Source organism: Centropristis striata, chromosome 21 (assembly GCF_030273125.1).
Source record: "Centropristis striata isolate RG_2023a ecotype Rhode Island chromosome 21, C.striata_1.0, whole genome shotgun sequence".
Classification (NCBI taxonomy): domain Eukaryota; kingdom Metazoa; phylum Chordata; class Actinopteri; order Perciformes; family Serranidae; genus Centropristis; species Centropristis striata.
In genome coordinates, this window is record NC_081537.1 from 8483370 (window position 1) to 8510576 (window position 27207).

The following is a 27207-nucleotide window of genomic DNA, read 5'->3' on the forward strand; positions in this document are numbered from 1 at the left end:
TTTAGGTTGACATACAATATTTATTTAGGTTCACAAAAATGATAAGTTAATTATCAGGTAGTCCACAAATATTGTGGGAATGGTCTCATACAGTCATACAAGTGGGGAAACATACATGAGAAACCATTTAGGAACAGGCCCACCCAGAAACGCTCTGATTTAACCAAATAAAGTATGAAGCATGGAAAAGGATGAACTCAAAACATTAGTTTAGTCTAAATAATAAAAAAGGAAGTTGCTTATTTATTCATTATTATACCCATCATTTTTTTTTCTTTTAACAAAAAAACCCCTCAGCTATTCAAAATATCTCTTCTTACTCTTTCTCTTTGAATCAAATGTAAAAATAATCCAAACAGGAAAAACTAAAAAAGGGGCAGACCCTGTATTTAAAATATTGCCGCATATCAGGGTCATCCCTGAATTGTCCCTCAGCAGTATCAATGGACCAGGGACCGGTCGAAACTAGAGACCTAAATGTTGTAAAAACCCCTCTGTACAGTATCTGAGGGTAAATATATATACTGTATATCTGAAAGTAGTCTGTAGTGTCCCCAGATAGCCTGTGGAGGGCTTCCCCAAGCTGCCCCACACCCGTTTTCTTCTTTGTTTCTCAAATCTAACATGACACTTTGCCTCAGCAGTGAGACTAGGGGTGTCACCATTCAGCATTCATTTAAAGCGTGAAATTGGAAATCCGATGATATTTTCTTAGTGATACATTCAAAAAAATTGAAAAATTGCATTTATCTCACTTTAGTATAGACTGACCGACCAATATATACTGGCCGATACTGACCGTGTATATGTTGTCTCGAAAATGATATATATGCTGGGGGTGATTTAGAAATCATGTTGGCTAATATTTACTTTTTATCTGTATTTAAATGGACTGATACACAACATAGGGTACTGATGGTTAATTCGCCATTTATTTATTTTTAATTTAGTCAGGTATCATTTATATAATTGGCTGCCTATGTATATATATATATATATATATATATATATATATATATATATTGTAAGATGTATAATATTTTTTAATGAAGGCAAGAAGGCAGCCTTCTGAGTACCTTTGCATAATCACTCTGATGCAAAATCCATATAGAAAAGGCTTATTTTCATTCAAAAATTGCCGTCCATATCGGTTATCTAAAATCAGTATGTTTGATTTAAAAAATCCTGCATCAGTCAGACTCTGCAGTTTATAACATTATACCTATTTTTATATAAAGAAGGATTAAAAAATGTCAGGGCAAGAAAAGCTTAAAGCTGAATGGACTGATGACACCCCTGAGTGACACCCTGCTGATTTGACTCTGTGTAGAGAAACGCTCATCTACTCCATCTCTATTAGCTCTGGGAATGAGCCCCACCACCCCGCCCTCATCTTTAACTCCACCCTCTCCCATAGACATGTCTCGACCTCATGTATGTTTGCTACAAAAGATGTTACACGTTATGAACACGTCATGCAAAGTGGCAATTCTGTTTACAAAGATGGAGTAGTCGTGTTTTTTTTTCTTTGAGCCATTTTAGCTGCGTTTGATTCACTCTTTCAAAAAAAAACAACAACCTGAAGTCCCACCCCTTTTCAAAGCCACCTCTATAAACCTTTCAACAAAAACAGAACAATTAGCATTATAAACGATATATTAAACCATGATTTCTCATTTTTCTTGTAATAACCCAAATCTCCAAAAAAAAAAAAAAAAAAAAGTATACAGTGGACAGTTGTAGTCTGAGTCCAGGTTTAAAACTGTGTCAGGAAAAGCCATTGCAGCAAGGATCGGTTAGCATAAACCAGAGTGGCTGCTGCCTTTAAGAAAAAAAACCTTTAAAAACACGTCCTGCCGCGGCAACAGTTGGTTTAAGAAGAATCCCTGATTGGCTGAAAGAAGTCAGGTGACCACCAGGTGAGGTAAGAAAAGTCCCACCTTTGACGATGGGGATGACAGTATGGAGGTGTTTCCTCTAAACGCTAATGTGTGTGTACTTGTGTGTGTGTGAATATATATATATATGTGTCTGTATACATTTTTGATTACAAACTGACCACCCGCTCACATGCGTACACACTCACACTCAAGTGCGTGTTGATTTTTGAGTCAATCTCAAACACTGCGTTGCAAGTTCCTCTCTCCTCATGCAGCACAGACACTTGCAGAAAACACAGAACACCAGTGGCGAAAAAAACACTGGCTGAAAAGATGAAGGAAAAAAAGAAAAACCTAAACAAAAAAACAGAAAATTAAGTTTGCTGCCTTGAATGTCCTTGAACATCACGTAGAATCCTTGGGCGTGACAATTTTTTTAAAAATGTGTTTGTTTTTTTTAGTTCAATAATATTTCTCTTATCTATGCATTTACTTAGGAAAAACTAACAAAGATTTCAGTTGCTCTCTTATTACTATGTGTGTGCGTATCTTTTTTTTGTTTTTCTATTTTTGTATTGACATTTGCATTGGTTTTTCTCCTCTTCTTAAATTGTCCACGTTGAGTTTTTCTTGGTTTGCTTAGTTTCCGTCTCTTTCCGTATCCATCCGTCTTTTGGGAAAAAAGACCAAAACCCATTTCTACCCATTATCATCTCCCGGCCTCCCCGCCCTCCCCGCATTCATCCCCCTGTTTCCCCTCCCTGGGGTGAAAAGGGGGGGCTTTTCAGTCCCGTGCTGCCCTTCATCTCTCAGCCTCCATCGCTACACTAGCCTTCTGCTCAGCGCCTGCGTGAGGGTTCACGCCCGTGGGCCAGGCGGGGCAGGGCTGCGTGGGGGGCTGCCCATGAGTCCAGAGTCCCTGTGGAGGTTGCGGCACATTAGGTACGTTTGGTGAGACCCCCCAGCCGCCGACCTGAGGGGGTGGGGGTGAGGTGGCCATGGAGGCGGCCATGGGGCTGCCGCCGCTGCCGCTGTTGAAGCTCTCGGACGCCTTCAGCCTGGAGAACATGGTCAGTGCGTCGGGGAAGTTGGGGGGCGTCGCTGGTGTGTTGGCTGGGGTGCACATCTGAGGAGGAGGAGGAGGAGAGGAAGACGGTGGTTAAAATCAGAAAGGAATAAACAGAAGTTGAGGGAGGTGTATGGAATGGAGGCTTTAACCCAGGGGTGTCAAACTCAAATACACAATGGGCCAAAATTTAAAACTTGAATAAAATCGCGGGCCAACATTGAACAAATTAACCTTTTAATATATACCAAACATGTTTTGCTTTAACATTAAATATGGAACCAGCAACGCTTATAAACATACAATATATAACTAAATAGTGCAGACATGCAAATCAAATTTCAAATAAAAAACACATCAATGTCATTAATTTATTAAATACAAATTAAATACAAATCGTATGCCTCTTTTCTATTTGCATCCTTCTGATTTAAATATCAAAATAAAGTTTTTCAACAGGTTAATACATTTAAAAATTAAATAACAATAATAAATCTAGTATTAGCAGTAAATGCGCTGTATAATACCGGCAGGTCAGCTTTTATAGTACAATAATTATATAATAATTTGGTATTGCCTTGCGGGCCAAATAAAATTACACTGCGGGCCAAATTTGGGCCACGGGCCAGAGTTTGACACCCCTGCTTTAACTGCTCAGTTACAATTACGGTCAGATATCTTTAAGAGGAGGTGGCTACCTAATGCAAGATATTTCTCTAGCTGAAGGGATCTCATACTGTGCTGTACTGTCCTGACTGTCCATTATTCTTTCATTTATTTATTTAATTATACTGTACTCATTATTATTCAGCTTGCTGTAACCCAGTATGTCTTCTGTCTTTGTTTATTTTTTTTCGCACTGCCATGTGTACTCTGTGCTGTTGTCAAGGAATGTTTTGTACAATGTTCTTTTTGTTGAATAAAAATAAAGTTTAAAAAAAAAAAAATCAGAAAGGAAGACAAATGAAGAAAAAAACATAAAGAGAAATAGGACAGCCTCAATAAGATACAAGGACTACATTTAGGGTTTTATTATATTCTTGGTTTTTAGTCAGAGTGATGTCATTACAGCTGTAACCATTAGTTGATTGATAAATCAGTCAATTCATAGAAATTCAACTAGTAATAGTTTTAACAATCTAGTCTTTAATCAATCAAATGTAATGATTTGCCACCTTTTTATAATATTTCACGTTAAATTGAATATCTTTGGGTTGTTGGTTGGACGACAAGAAATCAGTAGATGTCAACCAGGGCTGTGGACAGATTCACAGAGATTATTCCCCATTATTTCCTGACATTTTATACCAAATAAAACAAAATAACAAAAATATTTTCCCCCTTTAACTGTACTCATCCATTATCTGTTTGATATACTATACATTATTTCAGAAAATAATTTAAAAATATAATCAGCAGCTTCATAATTGAAAATATGAAAATAATGTTGTGAACTTGCTGCTTTCAAATTATTTACTTTGAGGATAAGAGAGCGAATGCAACTTGTCTTGTAGCTGCACCACATTCTGTTTTATTGATAATATCATCAGTGGAGAAAGTTGTATCTTTTTGTCTTCTATGATGGATTTCTTCCAGTAAAATTGTAAACTTTCACTGTAAAATACAGAGGCTATAAAGAGGTTTTATGCTTTTTTTATAACAACAGAATGACAAAAAGCTGGTTGATCAAACTCCAGAGCTGCTATATTGGAACCAAAATCCTGTTATCTTCAAGAAAAACGGGCATACACCAAGAAACTTGGTTTACTTCAGCAATGTTAATCATCTGTACAGCACAAAAGCAGTGTTTAAACCGGATATCACTTGAAAGGAAGCAAGCTGTTTGGTATATCTGAAGGGAAATGTAGGGGAATCCCATGTACTCTTTGGTTCCCAAGAGGGTCCTGGTGATGACATTATAGTGCTTTGTTTACGTCCACTTCCTGTTTCAACTTTAAGATGGTGCCCAATCTGATTTAGCACACTAGCTGCATTTAGTAAGAGTGAGAAATTTGCTTTCTGGACACACACCACACACACACACACACACACACACACACACATACACATATACAAGCAAGAACACGTGGACACACACCAAGTCTGCTTGGCCTTAATATATCCCCCGTGCTCTAACCTGCTCCGACCCTCCTGCCAGCGATGTTATTGTTCTGCTGCCAAGAGTTCCTTTAGTGGCGCACCCCGAGCACACACAATACACCCAAGTGCCAAAAACAACTCTCAACCTACCAACTCGCAGCTAACAGGCCATGTGAACAACATGTTTGGCTGTTCAGAAATAAACTTTCATCATCATCCTAACACAGCTTCTCACACACTGCTTCATGGCCTGCTTCCTCTTCGACGTCCCCGTCCAATTGTGACCAGGAAAAACAACAAGCGTATGTATTCCAGAGGGAAGCAAAAGGTGGAGCCACGTTTAGCCAGGAGGGTTGTCTTCTAAAAATAAGAGCCTTGGATGAGAGGCGAACAGGGCAGGCACCTACATGACAAAATAAGCCCAAATCACCAGGTCATAACAATGGAAGAAAACAGCCTGGCAACTCTCAGGATAAGGATTTTAGTTGTATAAGACGAAATTGACTCATGATTCGAGTATAACCGCCGTGATAATCTAAATCTAAATCAACTTGATTGAACTAAGATGCTGTAGGAAAATGCAAAGATACTGATATACGAAACGAGAAGACCTAAGGTATCCATTGGTACCAAACATGTCATGATATCTTGTCAGGAAGGTGGCGAAATAAGGCTCCCAATTTAAGAGATATTATCATAAAGAGATATTATGGGAGGGAAAAAATTGCCATGGCCATTTTCAAAGGGGTCCCTTGAACTCTGACCTCAATATATCTGATTAAAAATGGGTTCTATGGGTACCAGTGGGTCTCCCCTATACAGACATACCCACTTTATGCTAATCACATGCACTTAGTGGCAAAAACCATTCAGTTTTTCTCATTCAGTACAAATGTTTTATTTTTGTGTATTATTAAAATGCTGTATTTAAATAGTGCATATTGGACAGAAATTGGTCCATAAACAGTCATAAACAATGGAACTGCATAAATTGGGTATGGCTGGAAAGCTAAGGCACTTTTAATGATGGTAGTCCCCATAGTTGCATTTCATTGTAGTGACATTTAGCACCAGTGTTACAAAGGGTATCAAGCCAAAAATGTTGCTAAAACTTATGAGACATAACCAAGCACTGGAATGGCCTTCATATTATTCCATCATAATTTACGCACTTACATAGCCTGGGTATACCCAGACTGCCTTGCGCGCTCAAATTTAATTTCGAACCTCCAGGCGGTCTGGAAACCAAGGCAGTTTCTTAGCCCTGTTTTAGGGATCCAATCACAGAGCGGGGAGGGACAGCAAGACGATGACGATACGATTGGCTAAGAGCTACCTACAGACGCTTTTGATAGACATTCTAAGCGCCCAATAAACGGCTCCGGAGGATTGTAAACCACACCTCCTCTACGGAGAAATGAATGGTTGGTTTCCAGACCAAATCTCATTTGAGATTTGTCTGGTGTTAGCCAGGCTAGCACTTACACACTTAACGTTCAAAATCTGAACAAGTGCGCATTTAACCAAAACTCAATGAGTTTCCTCTCATTAAACTTCAGGTTCCCAGCATTCAGGTGATGTAAACACTTCTATGCAACATTTACCGTTGACCTGCTATCTCCCCCTAAAGAGCCCTTGTTTCCCCTCCCTTAAAAATAAAAAATGGGTCTATGAACTTCTGCAAGGGTTAACCATCTGTTATGCTACTGGTGTGCTCAAACCTATGAGCTGTTTTTTTCAACACTGCAACAACATCATGACATTTTGACAAGATTGTTCTTTTAAGAGGGGCCATTTTCTGGAAATGGGAGTCATAGTCTCCATGAATCAACTGTGGGCAACAGCTGCTGCAGTCACACATGAGTGCTGAACAAAAATATGTTAACATGCTGAAAGGGGATAAAAGCTGGAAAAGAGCCTTCCCGTCACTGACAAGCAGAACTCAGGCTGACCCTTGGTATCTAATCTACCCTTGGCCCCCATCACCCAGGATGCTGGGATTGTGACACGCAGCCTTAGCTCATAAGCAGCCTTCAGAAAAACAACAGCGTGACAGGAGCGTTATTCCTCCCTTGAGGGTGTAATCGGACCACTTTGCCCCCTAAAAGTGCTGCCGCTTGCAGGTTAGTCCTGTGAATATACAGTGTGGGGCCGGGCCGGGCCGGGCCGGGCCCAAGTTTGAGGTCCTCAGAGCGGCATGCTGTTATGAAAGGTGAGTGTGTCCACTGTGCACTCTGACAGGAAACGCTGGCTCATGTCTCTGAAGTTGTTTCCTGCAGTAAAGGGACACCCTGGAATGCTGAAGTGACCTCTGTGACCCTTCCTGTTCTTGGCGAGCAGCGGTGGAAGCTGCTGGTTGGGTTTCTTAAACCTCGTGATCAGTTAAGGGTCCGTGTGACTGGTACTCAGGTAGAAAACAATAGATGAGGCCTCCTGCCTGCTTGCATACTGGCCAGGAAAAGGCTGACACATGACCTTCCAGGTTGTCCACTGGGACCTTTACATCTGACTGACTCATCCATAAACTGTTGTTGTTTCTTTTCCTTGTGTTGTTGTTTCTTTTCCTTTCATATGTATGTGTGCGTGTGTTTGGGTATGTATCCAAATGTGGGCGCGTGTATGTATGTATGTATAATTTCGCTGTATAGGTAAATTATATTTATTTTTTTGTAATACAAGACATGTTTAGACAAGGATGTTAACTTGTCATATTTAAGGAGGAGGAGGGGTGGGAGTTTACAAGTTTTACTTCTTCTCACTCCTTTTCGAATATGTATTCTGTCATGTTAAATGTTTTGTCTGACTCTTTTTTTATTTATTATTTGTTTTCATATTCGAAATAAACTTAAATCAAATCAAATCAAAAAATCAAACTAATATGCATATGAGCGTGTATAAATATGCACCTGCAGGCACCTTAGAGACTACACATCTCACTTGTACATTTTTTTTTTGTGGGTTTTGTTTCATATATAACAGTAAACTAAAACAACAAAGATGGGCGACAAAACCGACTTCAAACACTATCTTTGTGTCTCGCAGCTGCCCACCTCACACTCCTCCACTCATGAAATAGCGCAGCAGACCGAAGTGTCGGCATGTGAGTGTCTGTCTTTGCAGGGGACCTTGGACGGAGACGCAGACTGTATCGACCCACCCCCAGGGAAGAGGATCTGGTCCAAAGACACAGCAGCTGTCTTCTCTGTGGGGCTGTCTGAGTTTGGATCTGACTGCTTATCAGACACTTTGTCACTGATAAAAGTTTCAACAGACCCCAGAGTGGTCAGCATGTATTAAATGATGATTCACATACACTACCGGTCAAAAGTTTTAGAACACTCCAATTTTTCCAGTTTTTTATTGAAATTCAAGCAGTTCAAGTCAAATGAACAGCTTGAAAGGGTGCAAAGGTAAGTGGTGAACTGCCAGAGGTAAATAAAAAAAGGTAAGGTTAACCAAAACTGAAAAATAATGTACATTTCAGAATTTCAGAAACTGGGTTAACATCTTAACTCTATGGAGTCTTGGGCTATTTTGTCCATTTTTTAATTCTTTTCATGTCTTTGTAAGTCATTTTGTGTCTTTTTTTGGTCATTTTGTGTCTTTTTTTAGTCATTTTGTGTCTTTTGGTGTCTTTTTTTGTCATTTTGTGTCTTTTGGTGTCTTTTTTTTGTCATTTTGTGTCTTTTTTTAGTCCTTTAGTCCAACATAAAATGTGATTTTGAATCTTTTTTTTACTTTCAAAACACTATCATGCTTAATAAAGAATTTTAAATGTTGCAAATGTGCATTAATTTCAGAGTACACTGAGACATTAAACTGCATAATTTTCAATTAAATTCTGGAAAAGTTGGTGTGTTCTAAAACTTTTGACCAGTAGTGTACATACAAAGAGACACCATATCTTCCACTCAAGACACAATTAAGGGATATATTTTGCTGTTATTACAAAACACAAGTGCTTCAAGTGTTTTAAAGCACATGACTGGTGTACTGTCACAGCAGAGAAAACTGCACCAGAGGTAAAAACTCCACACGGTTTCCTGCACAGAGATTAAACCGTTGCTCTGGTGCAGCATACTGAGGAAGCAGGTTACTGTGTGTTTTCCCTTTGTGCGTATTAAGCAGCCTAGTAGCAGATTAACTCTCACTGCACTGAAGCAATGACTGAAAATACTGCAAGAGTTTCTCAGACCCTTGCGTGCAGAGTGAAGCTCAAATCCAATTGGCTGTCGGACAGCAGAGGGGCATGTGGGCTGCAACGAGACGGTTAATATTTCATCTGTGAAAATCACTACCCGTATGCACTGTACACACACACACACACACACACACATTGACGTTTAGAGTGTCTGCGGAGGGGGTTTTGCAGTTGCGTCACACACATACCAACACTATGGGATTGTGAACCATGTGAGCTTTACTGGAAGATAAATGTAGCCCAGTTATGGAACGGGTTACTTGATATGGAAGAGGGCAGGTTGACTAGAAGGATTTTATTTTGTGATAAACAAATTATTACAAGTCGGCCAAAAGATGTGTACTTTGTATTACAACTGTGGCCTTAGTGAGGCTTTTATTTATAATTTAAAGATCCAAATTTGCCTTTAAGGGGTACTTGTGTAAACTGTGGGATAATTACATATATATATAGACTAAATCTAGTGCTGCACAAGATGATAATTTTACAATTTAAAAAGATGTCCAAAAACTGTAGTTTATGCACACCTGAGAGTAAAACAAGGCTTTTAGATAGATGTAATATTCCAGAGCTTTGTCTTAACCAAATCTGACCAACATTTATATTATTAACACAACAAAAACAAACAATGACTCCTGAATCTCTCGCCTAAATCTGGATTTAAATATGTATGTGAGCCAAATGTATGTTTTTTTTGTTTTTGTCATCTATGTGTTCATGTTTTGTCTTTTGAAAATTTAATAAACACATATTTAAAAAAACAAAACAAAACAAAAAAAAACAGTTCTGACCTTTCAAATGTTTTTGTCTGGTAAAGTACAAGTTTATTAAAAATCACAAACATACTTTGGCTTTTATGGAGCATTTTGCCTAATAATTCAAATTGAATATATTAGGCGAATATATTTTGGTGTTATATCACTATTGACATATATGACTAGATATCATGTTAGATTTTTGATACCGTTATATGTAAGTGTTGTTTTTTCCCCCCTAGTTTTAAAGGCTCCATCAAAATACAATTATGGCATTTTCTGAACTTACCACACGGTTCTAACTGTTCTAATATTTGACTTAACCTTTACTTAATGAATATGGTACACATGACGATGTTGTATACAATTTATCAAAGAAGAGAAGATCTGTGTGTGTATTGTTAAGGTTTGTTATTATACCCCTTAATGTTTTTAGTGCATGGATTAGCTAACATGAAAAAGATATGTTTATTTTCCACTGTCCTTCATACTGGGAACTAAGAGAGATGGTTTGGTAGGATAAAAACAGACACTGGTTTTAGAAATATGGATGATGCACAATGATTGAGTGGCTGAAACATTTAAACGAGTCTGTCACCAGGAGAAAGGAGATTTCTTTCTTCAGCAATTCAGTATACTAATATGCACGCTAATGTCATGTATATTTGAGGTGGGAATAAAATTATAAAAACTATAGTAAACTGCACAAGCAGCCATCGTTTATAACTGGCAGCGAGTGAATACTGGATTGGCTAAATATACAGCAACTGGATAAACAACTCAGTGCAAATTTAGTACTATTAAGACGCAATGTGAGAGGTCCGGTGAGGTGAACTCCTTTTTAAATTGAGGTTACTGTGACACAGGTAATTGTCTCCAAAACACTATGAGTTGTAATCTGAGAAGGGTCAGCTCAGTTAACCCAAAAAAATGGCTGCCTGGAGGCTTTGATAATGATCCAGCGGGATCATTAAAAAAAAAGCAATCAAAATGAAAAATAAAAAGATCAACACCCACTCAGAACAGTACTGACATTTACTGTCATGCTGTTCCTGCTGAGAAAGCTTAAACTATATGTTCAGAAACAAGCACATGTTTAGAGCTGTTGTTGAATGTTGAAAATGACAACCTAGTGCATGGAGCAGCACTTACACTGTGTTACAGCAGGGAGGTCTAGACATTTATTCAAGATATATACAGATGGAGAGACAGGGGGAATAACAGACAGCGAGAGTTTGTGTTCAAAACAGAGCCAACCGAGAGGGGTTGCCATGGCGACTGTTGTTATGAGGCAGCAGTACAGATCTCCTGTTGACGGGACGGGGCCGAGGCAGGAGCGGCTCTGCGGTGGCAGCGGCCCGGCCCCGTCCACCATCTCTTCAAGTGTGTTTGCTGAGGCCAGCATGAAGAACACATGGCTGACAGGCAGCGACCACTCTAAACATGCCAGGCCCGGGCCTGCGGCGAGGCTCCACAAACCTTAAACACTCCGCCGTTTGTGTACATACGTGTGTGTGTGTGTGTGTGTGTGTGTGTGTGTTTGTCCACAAACACAGTAGAGCTGGAGTTATTTCCAGTCTAACCAACCAAATTCCTCAGAAATATCAAGTGTGTGTGTATGTGCCGGGCTGAAAAGAGAAGCTTTATCCTATCTATCCTCTTGCATACTTGGGCAGAGGGTCCAGTTACGTCTCGTGACCCCGACTGACCTCCTCCATGTAACGTTTGTTCCCCTTCAGCTGTCACAGGAATCCTAAGCGAGCTTTGCAATAAATTAAATTTGATCTGCTTGCTTCCATTAATTGGATGAAGCAAATAAACAGACTTCCATATTGGTTGAAAAAGTTAAATTTAGGTAATACTGAGCTAAGTTATAGAGAGCAAATGAAAGGACCACCACTTTCATGGATCACCACTTTTATGATGTTTGAAGCGTTAATACAGCCAACAGAAGTAAAAAGCTAATGTTATGCTATAGCGAACTACACCACGGTCACATGACTTGGCGGTCTCTGACAAGCTAACCAGCGGTTTTGACAAGCTAGCGAGATTCTTTATTTACCTAATCTACAATCTCCAAGAGCACTTAAAATATAAGACTAGAGGCTGTAAGGTGGACTAGTGAGAGAGTTTCCGTCCATGTCCAGCATGATGATGCTACATGTCCCCAACAACCACTGTAGTCTCATTTAGCCACTTGTTAGCAACCGCCTTTTAAGGACACGTAAAAACTTCACAAGTGGTGGTATTTACGTATTTTGGTAAATGGTAAATGGACCTTCACTTATATAGCGCTTTTCTAGTCGCTTTTGCGACCACTCAAAGCGCTTTACACTACAGACTGCGCTCATTCACCCTTTCACACACACATTCATACTGGTGGCAGAGGCTGCCACCATTGGGAATTCATTCACACACCGATGAACACAGCATCGGGAGCAATTTGGGGTTCAGTATCTTGCTCAAGGATACTTCGTTGGGGGCCAACCAACTCTACCAACTGAGCCACAGCCGCCCCAAAAACACCAAAATCTCTTCGAGTCGATCAGGCCATGAGACATGTTTATGTTTATTAAAATTTATATAAGTAGTTTTGTCTCTCACTTTATTGGTTTGTCCTCCTATGGGCAAAACATTGATATTGGATAGTTCATACCTATGTAATTTGTAGCCAATCTGGTCCAAAGACAAATCTGATCCAACCTCCTACACTAAATGCATCTCTTTGGTTAACTTGCTTTTGATTAATTCAAAAACTATTGCCATTTATATTCAAGATTAGTTTTCTTTTCACTACAATTTGCAAAACAGTTCTTGAGATGGAAACCAAACTTCTTATCATCCATAATTCCCTGTGCTGTGAACATTAGTAAGCACCTAAAACGTGTCTGTTTTCTCTCCCTTCTCTATCTTTCTCTCACTTCCCACTCTGTCTCCCTCCAGTCTGTGGCTTCACACACTGTAAGTCAGCACTTGCAGCAAACTGTGCTGAGAGATCTGAGAGACACGAGAATCACAGTAAAGCAGTAAACCTTTACTTGTTTAACGACTTACAGAAAAATAATTGACAACTATTCCGATAATCCATCAGTTGTTAAAACAATATCTCATGCAGAAATGGCAGAAACAGCTAATTTAAGCCTCTCAAATATGGAGATTTCTTGTTTTTCTGTTTCATACCAGATGAAACCGCATATTTTAGGGTTTGAGACTGAAAAAACAAGACATTTAAAGACATCACCATGGGCTTTGAGAAACTGGGATGGACATTTTCAACTATTTTATGGCATTTATAGACCAAATGATTAATGGTGAACATATTTGAATGAAATAATCGTTAGTAGCAGCCATACTGACAGTAGGACATAATGTTTATAACTGAAAAAAATAGTATTTTTGTCATTTTGCATGTAATCAGATTGTCTTAGGCCAGAAACGAATTGTTTGTATCAATTCGTGGACTTGTTTTAAGCCAGTTCAGAAACTTTTTAAGATAAGAAAGTGAAGACATTTGATATCTGGAGTTATTTGAAATAACACATGCTGACAGTGACTGCTCAGTGTGCTCACTGTCAGAAATTGTTTCTTCACTACAGCAAGTCTGTCAACTTGCAAAACAACACATGGTGTACAACTGCAAAAACAAGATAAGGTGTCTGCATTGATGGCTGAGCCACCAAGCAGGCGCACTTCAAAATCTTTATTTGGTCATCTGGTGAACGAAGGAATTCTGTGTCGAGTTTGAGACAAATGCCTAGGACAAACCTGTATCTGCCATTTTCTTGATTTTCTTTTATTTTCATTATTACTTTGTTACACACTCACAGCTCCAGATTGTATTGTGCATCAATCACAGAAATCCTCTCCTTGGCTACACAATGACGGGTCATGTCACAACCCTCAACTCTGGGACAATTACCCAATGTTGAAAGGCTCCCTGCCTGTCTGACTCTTTAACTGGTGGAAAGTGCTGGATATGTGGGAGGATGCTTAAGTTTCACCAGCATCAGGTCTAGACTAGTCTTGGGTGCATTCATGTTTATATGCATTCTGAAATATTCACTGCTTTTGTTTCGTTAGCTTGGGCATGTGAGAACAATGCCCATTCAAACCAGGCAACACTGACAAAGCAAGTCTCTGCCCACTTCGATGACTTGCTGCGATACAGTACACTGCAAAAAAAGCCAACTTGTATTTTTTGGCCTAAAACAGTGATTTAAGTTGGTAAAACTTGGAAATATAAATTATTGACATTTAGGGCAATAATGTAAATTAGCACAACAAAGGAAGCCAGTTGTATGCTCAAAAACAAGTTTATGAGTTGTTGTTACTTATATCTTTAAGTTGGGGTTCACAACAAGGGACAATAGTTCAGCTAACTCTTATTTCTTTGTTGTGAAATGCGGGAAAGCGGTGAAATTAGGTCATTAGCAAAAGCTAGCAGCTAACTGATGCTAGCGGCTAACTGATGCTAGCGGCTAACTGATGCTAGCGGCGCTGCTTGTTACAGCTACAAGAGTAGCCATTAGCGTATCAATGCTAACTCAAAATTGTGGTCGCGACATTTCATAGCGGCGTTACAATCGTGCCAATTCAGCACATTGCAGAAGTTAGCAGAAGTCAGGATTAAAAGTTATTACAATGTAAAATTATAAGTTCAAAAATCTGAATTCAAAGTTGAGCAAACTCAAAAACAAAACTTAAAATATTTAGTTTAATTGTCCAATTCAATTTTATCGGAGTTTGTTGCCTTGAAATTTTGAGTTCACCCAACTTTTCTTTTTTTGCAGTGTAACGTTAGACCTGACAGCTCGCATAAACCCCAAAAAGCAATGTTTTATGGGAAAAGGGAGGCTGAATGTTGGCCATGCCAAGATTAACAAGACAAATGGAGGTTAAACTTGGCCTCCTGATGATAAGAAATGCCTCATTCATATATCAAATTACTGGCAAGGAGCTCAGACAAGTCCTTCATGTTTAGCTAATACAACAGGAAGTGGAATTAGATGTTTTGAAAACATTCTTCCCAAATATGTAGCCTCAACAGATGACAATTTACCAAGACTCTGTCCAACAAACTTATGAGTCCATGTGGCATTCAATTACTGGCATTAGAGGCCGGATTTACTTGTAGTCTGGCAGTGAAAAGCTCAAAACCCCTACACCACGAGGACACAACAAAAACTTTTCCATTTATGGATCATACCAACAGCACACAGAGGATGTGACTGCAGTCTAATGCTACTGTTGCCGTAGAGATATTGATGAAATGGTAAGGCTGATCTGACTGTGGAAATGGGAAGGCATGACAGATTAAAATTAATAGATGAAATAGACCAAACCAACAGAAAGCCTGGTGTAGATGGGGCTTGCTACTGGGAAAACAGGAGTCAGAGGAAAGATGGAATAAAGAGGAGACGGCAGTCTGAATAAACTGTACATGATTCTGCCTGCCTGTTAAATGTTTAAATAGGGAGTGTTTCTATGGTGTGTATCGAGCCGAGCACTGCCTTTTGGCTTTTAGAGCAGCAGCTCTGCAATTCAATCCAAATGCAACCATGATCTACTACCAAGAATGTCAACTATGCATTTGTATGCTTGAGAAATCAAAATACATTATATGGATGCTTTGAATGATATTTGAAATTGAATTTGAGAAGTACACTACCGGTCAAAAGTTTTAGAACACCCCAATTTTTCCATTTTTTAATTGAAAATCAAGCAGTTCAAGTCAAATCAACAGCTTGAAAGGGTACAAAGGTAAGTGGTGAACTGCCAGAGGTAAATAAAAAAAGGTAAAATATAACGTACATTTCAGAATTATACAAGTAGGCCTTTTTTCAGGGAACAAGAAGTGGGTTAACAACTTAACTCTATGGAGTCTTGGGCTATTTTGTCCATTTTTGAATTCTTTTCATGTCTTTGTAAGTCATTTTGTGTTTTTTTTAGTCATTTTGTGTCTTTTTTTAGTCATTTTGTCTTTTGGTGTCTTTTTTGTCATTTTGTGTCTTTTTTTAGTCCTTTAGTAAAACATAAAATGTGATTTTGAATCTTTTTTTTACTTTCAAAACACTATCATGCTCAATAAAGAATTTTAAATGTTGCAAATGTGCATTAATTTCAGAGTACACTGAGACATTAAACTGCATCATTTTCAATTAAATTCTGGTTCAAAAATTTTTGACCAGTAGTGTATATTTTTTCATAAATAAATAAAACAAATATTTTAAAAAAAATCTTAAAAATGTAAGGTTGTGACGATACAAGTTTTACTCTCAATACTAGTGTTAAAAAAAAGAATAAATGATTTTAAAAAAAACAACCACCATTCCTTTACACTTCAGTATGTAGTGGAGCTTTGTCACTAGTAAGTGTCACCAAATCAACACAGTCACACCATATCCAAGCCAAACAACAAACTCTCTGTCTCTGTTTTTATTATCCCATCACACAGCTCACCAACAGGCGTTTTTTATGGGAGCGGCTGAACGTCAGAACTAGATGTTTCCTTCCCAAACTAAATAAAGGAGGCAGACAGGTGCTGCTGAATGTTTCAAGTGCCCGCCCCCTCCCCTCCTCACCCATGACCCCTCACTCCTACGACCTCACCCTGCTTCCAGCAGCTGAGCCTGAAGTCGCTCTACGTCTATGTGTGTGTTAACATTACATACACACAGCGACACGGGTGCTCACAAGGGACTGAGTTGATCATTAGCCAGACTGTGCTCTGTTTTCAAGTATACTACCACACTGTCTAATACAAGAAGGAGAATGAAAACAAAAAAGACAGGAGCATTGACGGAAAAAGAACAGGAACAGAAAGAAAAAGAAAGCTGCGGTTGACAGAAGATAGGAGAACTGGGACTGAGTGTGTTCTGTTTGAACAACCGCACACACTGCACTGCTCCCAACAATGGCTAACAGGCTAACAATAGGTGTTCAGTGGCCCACTCATATCTACAAAAAGGAGTTTGGCCTGTCGACTGGTAACAGTCTGGCAACAGAAACTACTAGGCCAAAGGTCATCATGAGGGAGAACAAAACACGACTACGATGCAAACACTCATGTTCAGCCTGCCAAAAGATGATCTTTCTTGAGGCTGTAGATGAAATCGAGTTTCTTTTCACCTCACCTGCAGGACATATATTGTGTCGATCCAAACCACTCAAAGCATTTCATTTAAAAGCTCAAATTGTACTTTAGAGATCAAATGATGAAATGAAGGGCAGAGCTAAGAGAAAAGACGGTTAGACAGGGACTAGTTATTGTCTAGTTATATGTTGATTGTAATTCAATGATTGTAAATATTGCTTTCTTTTATTGTTATTCGTTTTTCTTTTCTTTTAATTATAAAAATTCATTGTAAGTATTGCTTTCCTTATCTTGCTATCTTTTTTTCTGATGCTTGCTTTAGCAATATGTACATTGTTACGTCATGCCAATAAAGCCAATTGAATTGAATTGAAATTGAATTGAATTGACTAGTTGAGTCAAGGCTCATGAGTGAGAGTAAAAAAAAACAGGAAGTGGATGGACAAGACTGAAGACAGTGACAGCAGAGGAATAGTAAGAGCAGGTAGCTGCAGCCAACCTGAGAAAACAGGCCAGAGGGACACAATGTGACAACACTGCCTTTATGCAGCAGACAAGGTTCACATGTGCTGCTTGTCATTCCTCCGCCTTAGCCCTAACCCCTGTGTGTGTGTGTGTGTGTGTGTGTGTGTGTGTGTCAAGGTTATAATAGTTTTGGATTTTTCATTAGTTTTAGTTTTAATTTCGTTGTGAATTTTTGTTTTCAAATTCAGTTAGTTTTAGTTAGTTTTTAGAGTGAGTTTGCTAGTTTTAGTTTAGTTTTTATTTTTTGAAAATGCTTAGTTTTAGTTTCGTTTTTATTAGTTTTCGTTTTTTTGTAATGGGCTATGTGTTGGTGCCAGATTCAAAGAGGTCATAATGAATTTTGCCATTTTATCCATCTCAGCCCCAATAAGATTAACTCTTACAGTTCTGGGTGTTTTGAATTTTTGTTGGAGTGTAGATATCCCAGTCAAACATATTTACCATGTGTTGCATGTTCAAATAGAAAAACTGAATTATGAATGAAAAAAGTTTAAAAAGACGAAAACTAAGGACATTTTCACTCTTGTTTTTATTTTTATTTCAGTTAACGAAAATCTTTTTTCAATTCGAGTTTTCGTTACTTTGTTAGTTTTCGTTAACTATAATAACCTTGGTGTGTGTGTGTGTGTACTCAATGACTCCAAGAATCAGTGTGAAACTCAATCTAACTACAACGCTCATAAACACATCTGGTCCTCGCAGCCATCCCACATGGATTCCCATTCCAAGAGTCCCTTGAGCCAAGGTTCCTGTGTGTGTCTATGCACACGCATTTGTATGTGTGTGTGTGTGTGTGTGTGTGTGGTTAGGGTTCTGGGAAGCCGTGCTCCTGGAAACATGCAGGGCAACACGCTGGAACATGCAGAGCACAGGCCAAGCCTCTTTAGATGTGGCTAACTGCTTGGCATGGCTGTACGACACATGGGTACAGACAACCACACACACTTCCAGAGCACAGACAGTGCGTGCACACACATGACTACATTTGAGACACAGTACTGCATGCATGACCAGACACACACACACATACATACATACTCTAACTTAAATATACAAACAATTGGAGAAAACAAACTGGATTTCACCTCATTCTGCACTTAATAAAGCACTTCTTTAAGCAATGTCTGCAGCGGGACAGAGAGCACCTTGTTTCTTTTGTGGCAGAGACACAAAGCAGCACTGTGTTATTGTATCTTCTACCCAAATACCTGGCATTACCTCGCTTATTAGCCTATTTCACCTCAAGTAACACCCTACATCACTTGTTTCCATTGATTCCTCTCTGCTAATTAAAGGGGACATATTATGCTTTTTTTCATTCATACTTGGATTTTGGTTTCTAGAACATGGTTACATGCTTTAATGTTCAAAAAGCACATCATATTTCCAGTACCGCCTATCTGAATAAATCTGAAACACTCGCCTGTCTTTTTAGCCACCCTTCCCCAAAAAACCCCAGTGTGTTCTGATTGGTCTTCTGTACCTACACTCAACATTCCCATTTAAATCTACACAGCTGGATGGTCATTACAGGACATTTTTATAAGTACCGTTGCCTTGGCAACTCTTTGGGGCGGGCTTACTTCCATAAAAAACTTCTGTATAATAAACCGACTTAGAGCAAGTCGCAGACTCAATGAGGTGTTAGCAAGTTAGCTCGCTTGTTCATTCCACCACGCTTTCATTCTTCACTCGTTACAAAAAATGAGCCAATCAGCAGGCTGGTAGCCCATCTCTATACTAGCATCACTTTCTACTGTGAAAAATCATTGATAAAAACTTCTTAATCTTTAATCTTCTTCATCTTTTTACAACTGAACATGGTAAATTTCTCCCCGATTCTGGATCAGACATTTTCCCTGACATTAGTATGTAGCATACAACACTGAATCCAAGAAAGTTGGGACACTGTAAAACGTAAACAGAATGCCTCACAGTCAAAATGAGCATATATATTTACAAAAAACTAAGACTCTAAGTTGAGCATTACATATCTCGTCTTTCTTCAACTATTCATTTGAATGTAGGCTGCAAAAGATTTGCTAATCATTGCATTCTGTATTAATTCAGTTGTTCTCAGCGTCCAAACTGTTTTAATTCGCCGATGTAAAAAAATACATCGTGAGCGACTTGTTGAAAAAGTTGAAAAAAAGTTTGAAAAAGATAAAAATAAAAAGTATTGGTAACACTTTACAATAACCATCATTTATAGATGGTAAATAGACCATTTATAAATTGTAAACAGATAGTTTATTAAGGTTTAATCATCATTTATAAACCGTATATAGGCCATTTAGAATGGTAAATAGAAAATGTATTAATGTTGAACTATAATTTATTTTTTTAATAGATGGTATATTAATGTAAATTGATAGTTACTTTACCATAAACAAACAATTACATTATAATTATTAGTTTATTAATAGTTTTGCACTCATAACATTTTTAACACCATATTAAGTATGTAAATGATTTCAAAATGATTCTTATACCTTTAAGAAATTGTTTGAAAACATTTAAAGATTAAATATTTATAGAATTTTGTAAATGGTTTATAATTGGTTTATAAACCATCTATAAACATCACTTAGATGTTATTGTAAAGTGTTACCAAAGAATTTGGAACAACACAGGGAATACTTTTATTTTTATATGGCAACCACGTCATTTGAAACCTGGCCATGTTTAATATGAACTATGACACTGCAGCATTAAATATACATAAAAAATAAGTAATAGTATAATAGGTCATTTTTATGAAACAACTCAAGTATCCTGTATATTCTTTGGTTAGCCTTCATCTCTGTGTGACGACGAACAGGCTGAGACGGAGAGAGAAATAGAAACAGACAGTCGTCCATGTTGTCAGGTCTTGATTTATGAAGGTAATTATACCTCTGCTCTTCTTCATGGGCACACCACACACTTGAAATCTCCGTCAGATCTTACAAGGATGAGAAAAATTAGGATTTCTAAAAAATCCCTTTTTTAAAGCCACACCCGGACACCAAAACCGAATGTTTGGAGTTACCACAAAGACGCAGACACACAAAAAGAAGCCCTCCTCCTTTCTCTTACTGGGTGTTTATATTGCCAGGAAACAGCCTTTAAACAACCTCACGCCCACTTTTATCACTGCCCTGCAGTGCCCAATACTCTTCTTCTACGTCAATGTCAGTAGGTACTGAACGTTGCCCCAAGTTTCATTCACCTTGTGCGTGATGCCAGTGATGAACAGCAATAACAGCACAATAAAAAAGGTGATCTTTTAAACCTTTTTCATGATTTTGTGGATTGCAGTGTGTGGGTTGTGCTCAGCTGTAGAGGAAACAATAAAAGTGGATACAGCTTATGAGCTCATTTAAGTAATAACAGAACAGGAACAGAACCTGGACAATATTTTACAGTGTGATAGGACTTGCGGGAGAAATGTTTCTTCTCTTTCTTTTTACATCAGTAAAAGCATATCAGAGTGAGATCAGGAGGTATATTGTACGAGTGCAGATATGAAGTGGAATGTGAAATATTTCTTGAGAAGACTTTTTTTTACTACCCTACCTACTAAAAACAACATACTTTAACATAAAACCACAATTCTGACTTTGCTGACACACTGTAAAAGGACCCCGATTTTAAAAAGCAATGACTATGAAAGAAATTACACACATGTGAAGCAGGCTTTGTGGCTTAGTTAGCTCATTTCCCTGCTTAGTCACATGATGGAGTCACATGTTTCCAGACAGCAGTGGACATTATCTAGCTACTTCCTCCTCTGTGGTCACATGAGGATTCATTCACTTTATTGTGGCTGCATGTGCCCCACATGGAGATATTAATCATGGAAACACTGCTATTGGTGTGTTAAGCGTCAGTGTTTTTCCTTCCAAATCCGTGAAAACACATAATGAATAGCCAGACCAGATCCTTTAAAAACCATGATGACTGAAAAAAATATTTCCCAAAGTTGCTCATGTGCATTAAGTTTCAAGGAAATCTTCTCTTGTGGACAGGAAACCATTGTAGGTAGTTTTTTTTACTATGATTCTCTAGTATCAAGTAGCAGAAGTAGCTCAGACTTTCTATTTTTAAGTGCCTTTACATTAGCTGGGAACATTCCTAGAATAAGTATGAAAATAAAAAAGGCAGGGGTAGAAGAATATGCAAAATATTTGATAAGAGGGATTAGCAACAAACAGCCAGAAGCAAAAGAAACACAATTTGTGCATTCTGAGTGTAAGTGAACATGCAGATATGTTGTTCTGGGACTGGCAGCTGCTTTGCGATTAATGCTAAAACAACATGATGAGAACAGGGCATGATTATAAAATTCTCTAACAGGAAACATAAACGGCTAATTGAATTCTAGAGCCTGATGTTTTGCGTCTGTAAACAGAAAGAGCAGGCGGGGAGGGACGGAGGCAAGAGAGGAGTGAGAGTAAACTAAAGACAGAGACAGGGCGCTGTGTTTTTAGTTTACAGCGGCACCCTCGGCTGTGAAAGGGTCCATTTTGGGTCGGTGTGAGCGTCGCATCCTGTAGGAATGTGTTGTGGTTGCAGTGTTAGTGAAGGTAGGGTGTGTGAAGAGGACGGACTGGGAGGAGATGGGGAGCGGTTGCATAAAACACAGAACAGGTTGGATTGAGCTTTGGTCCAAACTGTGGAATGAGCTACCTTTGCACATCAGACAAGCCTCCTCACTGTCCATTTTTAAAACTCATCTTAAAACCTATTTTTATTCCTTGGCTTTTAACCACGCATGAGACTCTGCTCTTGTTTTAGTGTTTTTATGGTCTGCTTTTATTTATTGTTTTTTATATTGTTTTAAAAAGCAATGAATCTATGTATTTTAGTGTTTATTCCTGTTTTATTTATTTAATTGTCTCTTGTTCTGTTTGTTTATGTACAGCACTTTGTTGCGGCTGTGGTTGTTTTAAAGTGCTTTACAAATAAAGTTGAGTTGAGTTGAGTTGAGTTGAGTTGGTGTCTAGGTGTCCATCACAGAACATCTTACCATCCTACCAACAATCTAAATATATACACAAAATAGGGGTGTGCCATATCGTATTGTTCATGATAATATCGGTATATTTTTTTTATGGTTAAAAAAAATGCATATCATGATATTGGCAACGTTTTTACTTCTTGATGTAGTGGTTAAAGTTGTTTTAATCACAAAAAGCTGCTTACTCTCTGTCGCTAAACACATGCAGCTTTCAAAATAAGAGCACAGTGTGTTAAGAGAATCCACCACAGAATTTCCAAGAAGACTGTCAAAAAAAGATGCCTAATAAGAGCATTTTTATCATTTTATTTTGCAAATTTTAATGGTCTGCCTCTGCAGAACAAGAGCCCTGTGGGGCTGTTCAGTGGAAAGCTCATACGCACAAATACAAATACCATCATATACCGTATAACACGGTGAAATGTCAGGAAAATATGATGGCATGCAAAAACAGAGACCATCCAACACCTTGGTTTACAAGTAGGGGGACTAAAACATAATAAAATTTTATTAGACCATTTCAAAGATATCTGATCATGTTCATGTCCAGGTATTTTTATGATGGAAAAACTCATCCCTCATCTTCCAGGTTTCCAGGACATGTGGAAACACTGCATAAGAGAGCAACGAATGCTGTGCGCACAGTTTGTTTACATGTTAAAATGAAAGAAAATGTCGGCTGTGTGGGAGTATTAGGCTGTCTCTGAGAAATAGGGGGCATATTATTCTGTATAAAAACACAAGAGGTGAAAGATATTATGTTACTAATCATTTTTACAATTTGCTCATTTAAAGATAAATGTAATGACATACTTAATTACTTTAAAACAGTTCAGCTCCTGTTTCATACCATGTCTTTGTTTTTAGCCCAAAGATGGTAATAAACCACAACAAACGCTAAATATACAAAAAAAAAATTGGCATCGACATTTGGCCCAGTTTTTTTTTTTAAACACTGGTATTGGCCCAGAATTCATTCCACAATTGGTGCATCCCTATTTTGTTCAAAACACTGAGATGAATAGCCAATCTGTTCAATTTTCCCTCATGTGACTGTAAGGCTCTCACTGAGACAGACACACTTTATATACACAAATGTAGACAACAACACAAAGAGTGTTTAATGCGTGCCCGTGCAGAGATTGTAGCTGTTTTACATCCAGTGCCAAAACACAGGCACTCCCCTGGGTCTGGCATCGCTACTGAAAGGAAATAATAATGACATGAGCCTTACCTAAATCCTCCACCCTCAACAGCATTATACAAGACTTTACTGATGAGTAGACTCACCTCACTAGTTGATACTTGATACAGGATATAAAATAACTTCTGACATACAACGCACAAATAATGCATCAGCAGGTAAACAAAATCAGTCTTGACATGGCTTTGAATAAAAACCAGAACCAACACCAAATCACGATGCACCACGGTAACAGCTGTTAATTTATGGAACAAATTGGAGAAAGACTTGAAAACTTGCAATACCATTAACTTATTCAAAAAATTACTTAAAAATAGGATGATTCATTTATATAAGTTAGAGTAATGAGTAATAAGCTTCTTTCTTTTCTCTCTTTTGTGACTGGGTATTTCTTTTGTTGATGAATAACAGATTGTACATTTCTAATTTTTAAATTTACTTGAGTTGTAACAGGGTAGGCGTAATAAGCTATGCTTCAGCCTTTTCGGTCCAAATGTCTATTATCAATTTTCTCTCACTGTTTACATGTTGTTTACTTTGATCAATGTTTTTTTTTGTTTTTTTTCTGTTTTGTTTTGATGACATGTATTGACCGAAATAAACAGAAACGAAACGAAACGAATGCTCTTCGGACAAATCCTCACCAGACAAGCTTTTTTATTTCTTATACAACACTGCTTTTGTCTCTCTCCCGTGATGCCAAAGTTAGATGGGAGAATGATTTGGTACACCACATTCATACATTGTTGGGCCTCCAAAACAATAGCATAACCCAGCTCAGTGAACAGTATCCATAAACTAACTGACCTACATGACGTCCTAACTCGCCGCGCTGCCAAGAACTGCATGTCTACGGGGTATCTGTTGGGGCCATTGGGTCTGGGGCGAGGCTTCTAGCCAAAATAGCAATCTCAAGGATGAGTTCAGTTTGTGTTGTAACCCAAAACACTGACGCAACGGCATGTGCAACAGAAATGTAACTTAATGTTGTCCGTGTTTACTCTAAACTGAAGGGAGAGACAGAGAGGGAGAGTGAGAGCAAAGTGGATTAGATCTGTATACCAACGAACACTGCGGCCTGATAAGCTGCAGGAAGGTTGGACACGCTGCCCTACTGTAGTACTGTTGTGACTCACACACACACATACACACCAACACCCACTTTGTGCATGCACAAAATACAAATGCATGTTAAGCAAGAAAGGGAACTTATGATTATGCAAGAACGCATCTATAACAATAACACCGCAAACACACGTAGGTGCTCTGCGTTCTTCTGACTTTCATTATCCAGTGTCTGCAGCAATCACGCTCAGCCCTATTTGGCAGATAGAACAGAACAGCTCTTGGCAAATTGTTTACTTGCTAAATTAAAGTGTGATATTTCATGAGCTAAATAGAGGACTGAGATGTTCTTATTTACTGATCAGATGATAAAGAAGGACTGGTCTTTCTTTCTTGTAACAAAGCTGCTATAAAAAAAAAAAAACAACAGCTCAGTGTGAGCCGTTTCTGGCTGGCTGGCAATATTTCTCTACACGGCAGCTATAAATGTACACACACTCTCACACAATGCAATAAAAATCAAATCATATTTTAGCCCGATCTCCTTTACTTTTCTCTAGAAATGCAAAAGTCTTCAGCATTTTCATGGCCATTTTTTGTAACACAAGCGGTGTGATTGTGAGCTTAAAAATGATCAACAGTTTCGTCCAAAAATCCCCTCACATCTATGTCTTGCAGAGGGCAGCTGTTGCTGGATGCTGCCATGCATGCAGCTGCAAACAAAGGCTTGTGTGCTGCCAAAGTGGGCTGCTGCTAAAAGCCCAAATACTGCTAGTGTTTCATAATGTTCAACCTCTGTGTGTGTGCAGCCCGAACGCCTCCCAGTTCACTCTGCTGTTTTGTGTGCCTCTAAAAAGTCACCAATATGTGTCGTGTCGGAGGCAGTGACAACCCAATCAGGAGCCGAAGACAAATGTATGAGGATCTATTTGAGAGGGACAGCTGTCCTCTTCCTGGAAGGAGTGTTTGTTTTTATGTCTTAACCGCAAACGGAGAGGGCACTCCTTCCTTTATACACCTCAGATGACACAATAAAATGAAGAATTTCATATATCTACATCAATCTCTCCCCCTCCCTCTTTCTCGCATTGCATACACACAGTCTCTCTCTTTCTCTCTCTCAGTGTGGCTGCTGCGGCTGCATGCCTGCCTGTGTGTTTATTTCTGGAAGCTCACAACATGGCCGACATGTGCTTTGTTATTGTTAGTACAACATCATCCCTCTTGGCCTATAAGGGGCTGTTTATCCTCCCCCATCCCACCCAAAACAACACAGTACCCTTAAAGATATACTAGCAGGAAATTGAGTGTGTTAGAATTACATAAACATGACAATAAATAGTAAAAAAAAAAAAAACAAGTGTATTATTAATCACCACGCTCCTCCACACACTCACCATTTGATGATGATGGCCATATGGAATATTTGTTTCTTGAAAAAAGGCACTGAGGGCAGTCTACAAAAAACAACAACAGAAAATGAATGACATTTTGGTTATAATGTTTTATGTTTCAGTTTAAAATAGAAAGGGGTTAAGAATTTGGCCAAACATTGCGTATTTCTTTGCCATCAACAATAAAACAATACAGCGAGCTCGCGACGCAGACACATGAAATGCACTATGTAAATCTATATTGGTTTTACCGCAGACTAAACAATGTACTCTAGGCTAGTCGATACAACACGACGGTCATTTTTATTGCGTAATAGCACTCACTGGCCTCGCCTGTTCACTGCTGTCATGTGTCGGATTATAGTATTTAATCTAGAGTAAAGTCTAATTGGATATGATAGCTGTACGCTTCGCCCTACTGCGTTACAGCTATTTCCTGCCGGTTTAGTCTGGCTGAAGCAGACACATATCTACTTTAAATACAGCAAAAGTTGTGGTTAGAGAGTGGGCCGACTTCTAGCCTCCTGAAACGGACACATTGCTAACACTAACGCTTTGTTTTGTGTTGAATTTCAAGAGCTTGAAAAGTGGCGAGAGGGCAGACAGGCAAGCTCGGCCGGTCAGACATAAACATTAGCCCCCGCCGCCTCAAAGGCATTATCATTTTTTTTATGTTTATTATTATTTTTTTTTTTACCTCGAACTGCCAATGTGCCGCTTGCAAAAGCTGCTTCGCCTGGTCTGCCGCACAACCCGCCGTCAGGACGAACTGGTTAATCATGACTTGATGTTTTAGTTCATCCATTTTCCACGATGCCCGTGTCCTACTCGCGGCGGCTGGCTCTGAAACAGACTTTCGACCGTTTTTCCTCTCTTTCTTCACTCTAGTTGTATTCCGTTCCTCTGCCTCAGTCGTCCACCA

At 38.7% G+C, this 27207-nt stretch overlaps 1 protein-coding gene across 1 annotated transcript; it reads right to left on the bottom strand.

Moving 5' to 3' along the window:
• On the bottom strand, positions 1 to 27207 carry ubald1a (UBA-like domain containing 1a). The gene is made up of 3 exons (XM_059324655.1): positions 26983 to 27207; positions 26289 to 26348; positions 1 to 3006 (listed from the first exon to the last, which is right to left on the bottom strand). Exons 1-3 carry the CDS (start codon positions 27088 to 27090, stop codon positions 2683 to 2685), a joined length of 492 nt encoding a protein of 163 aa, XP_059180638.1. The 5' UTR covers positions 27091 to 27207; the 3' UTR covers positions 1 to 2682.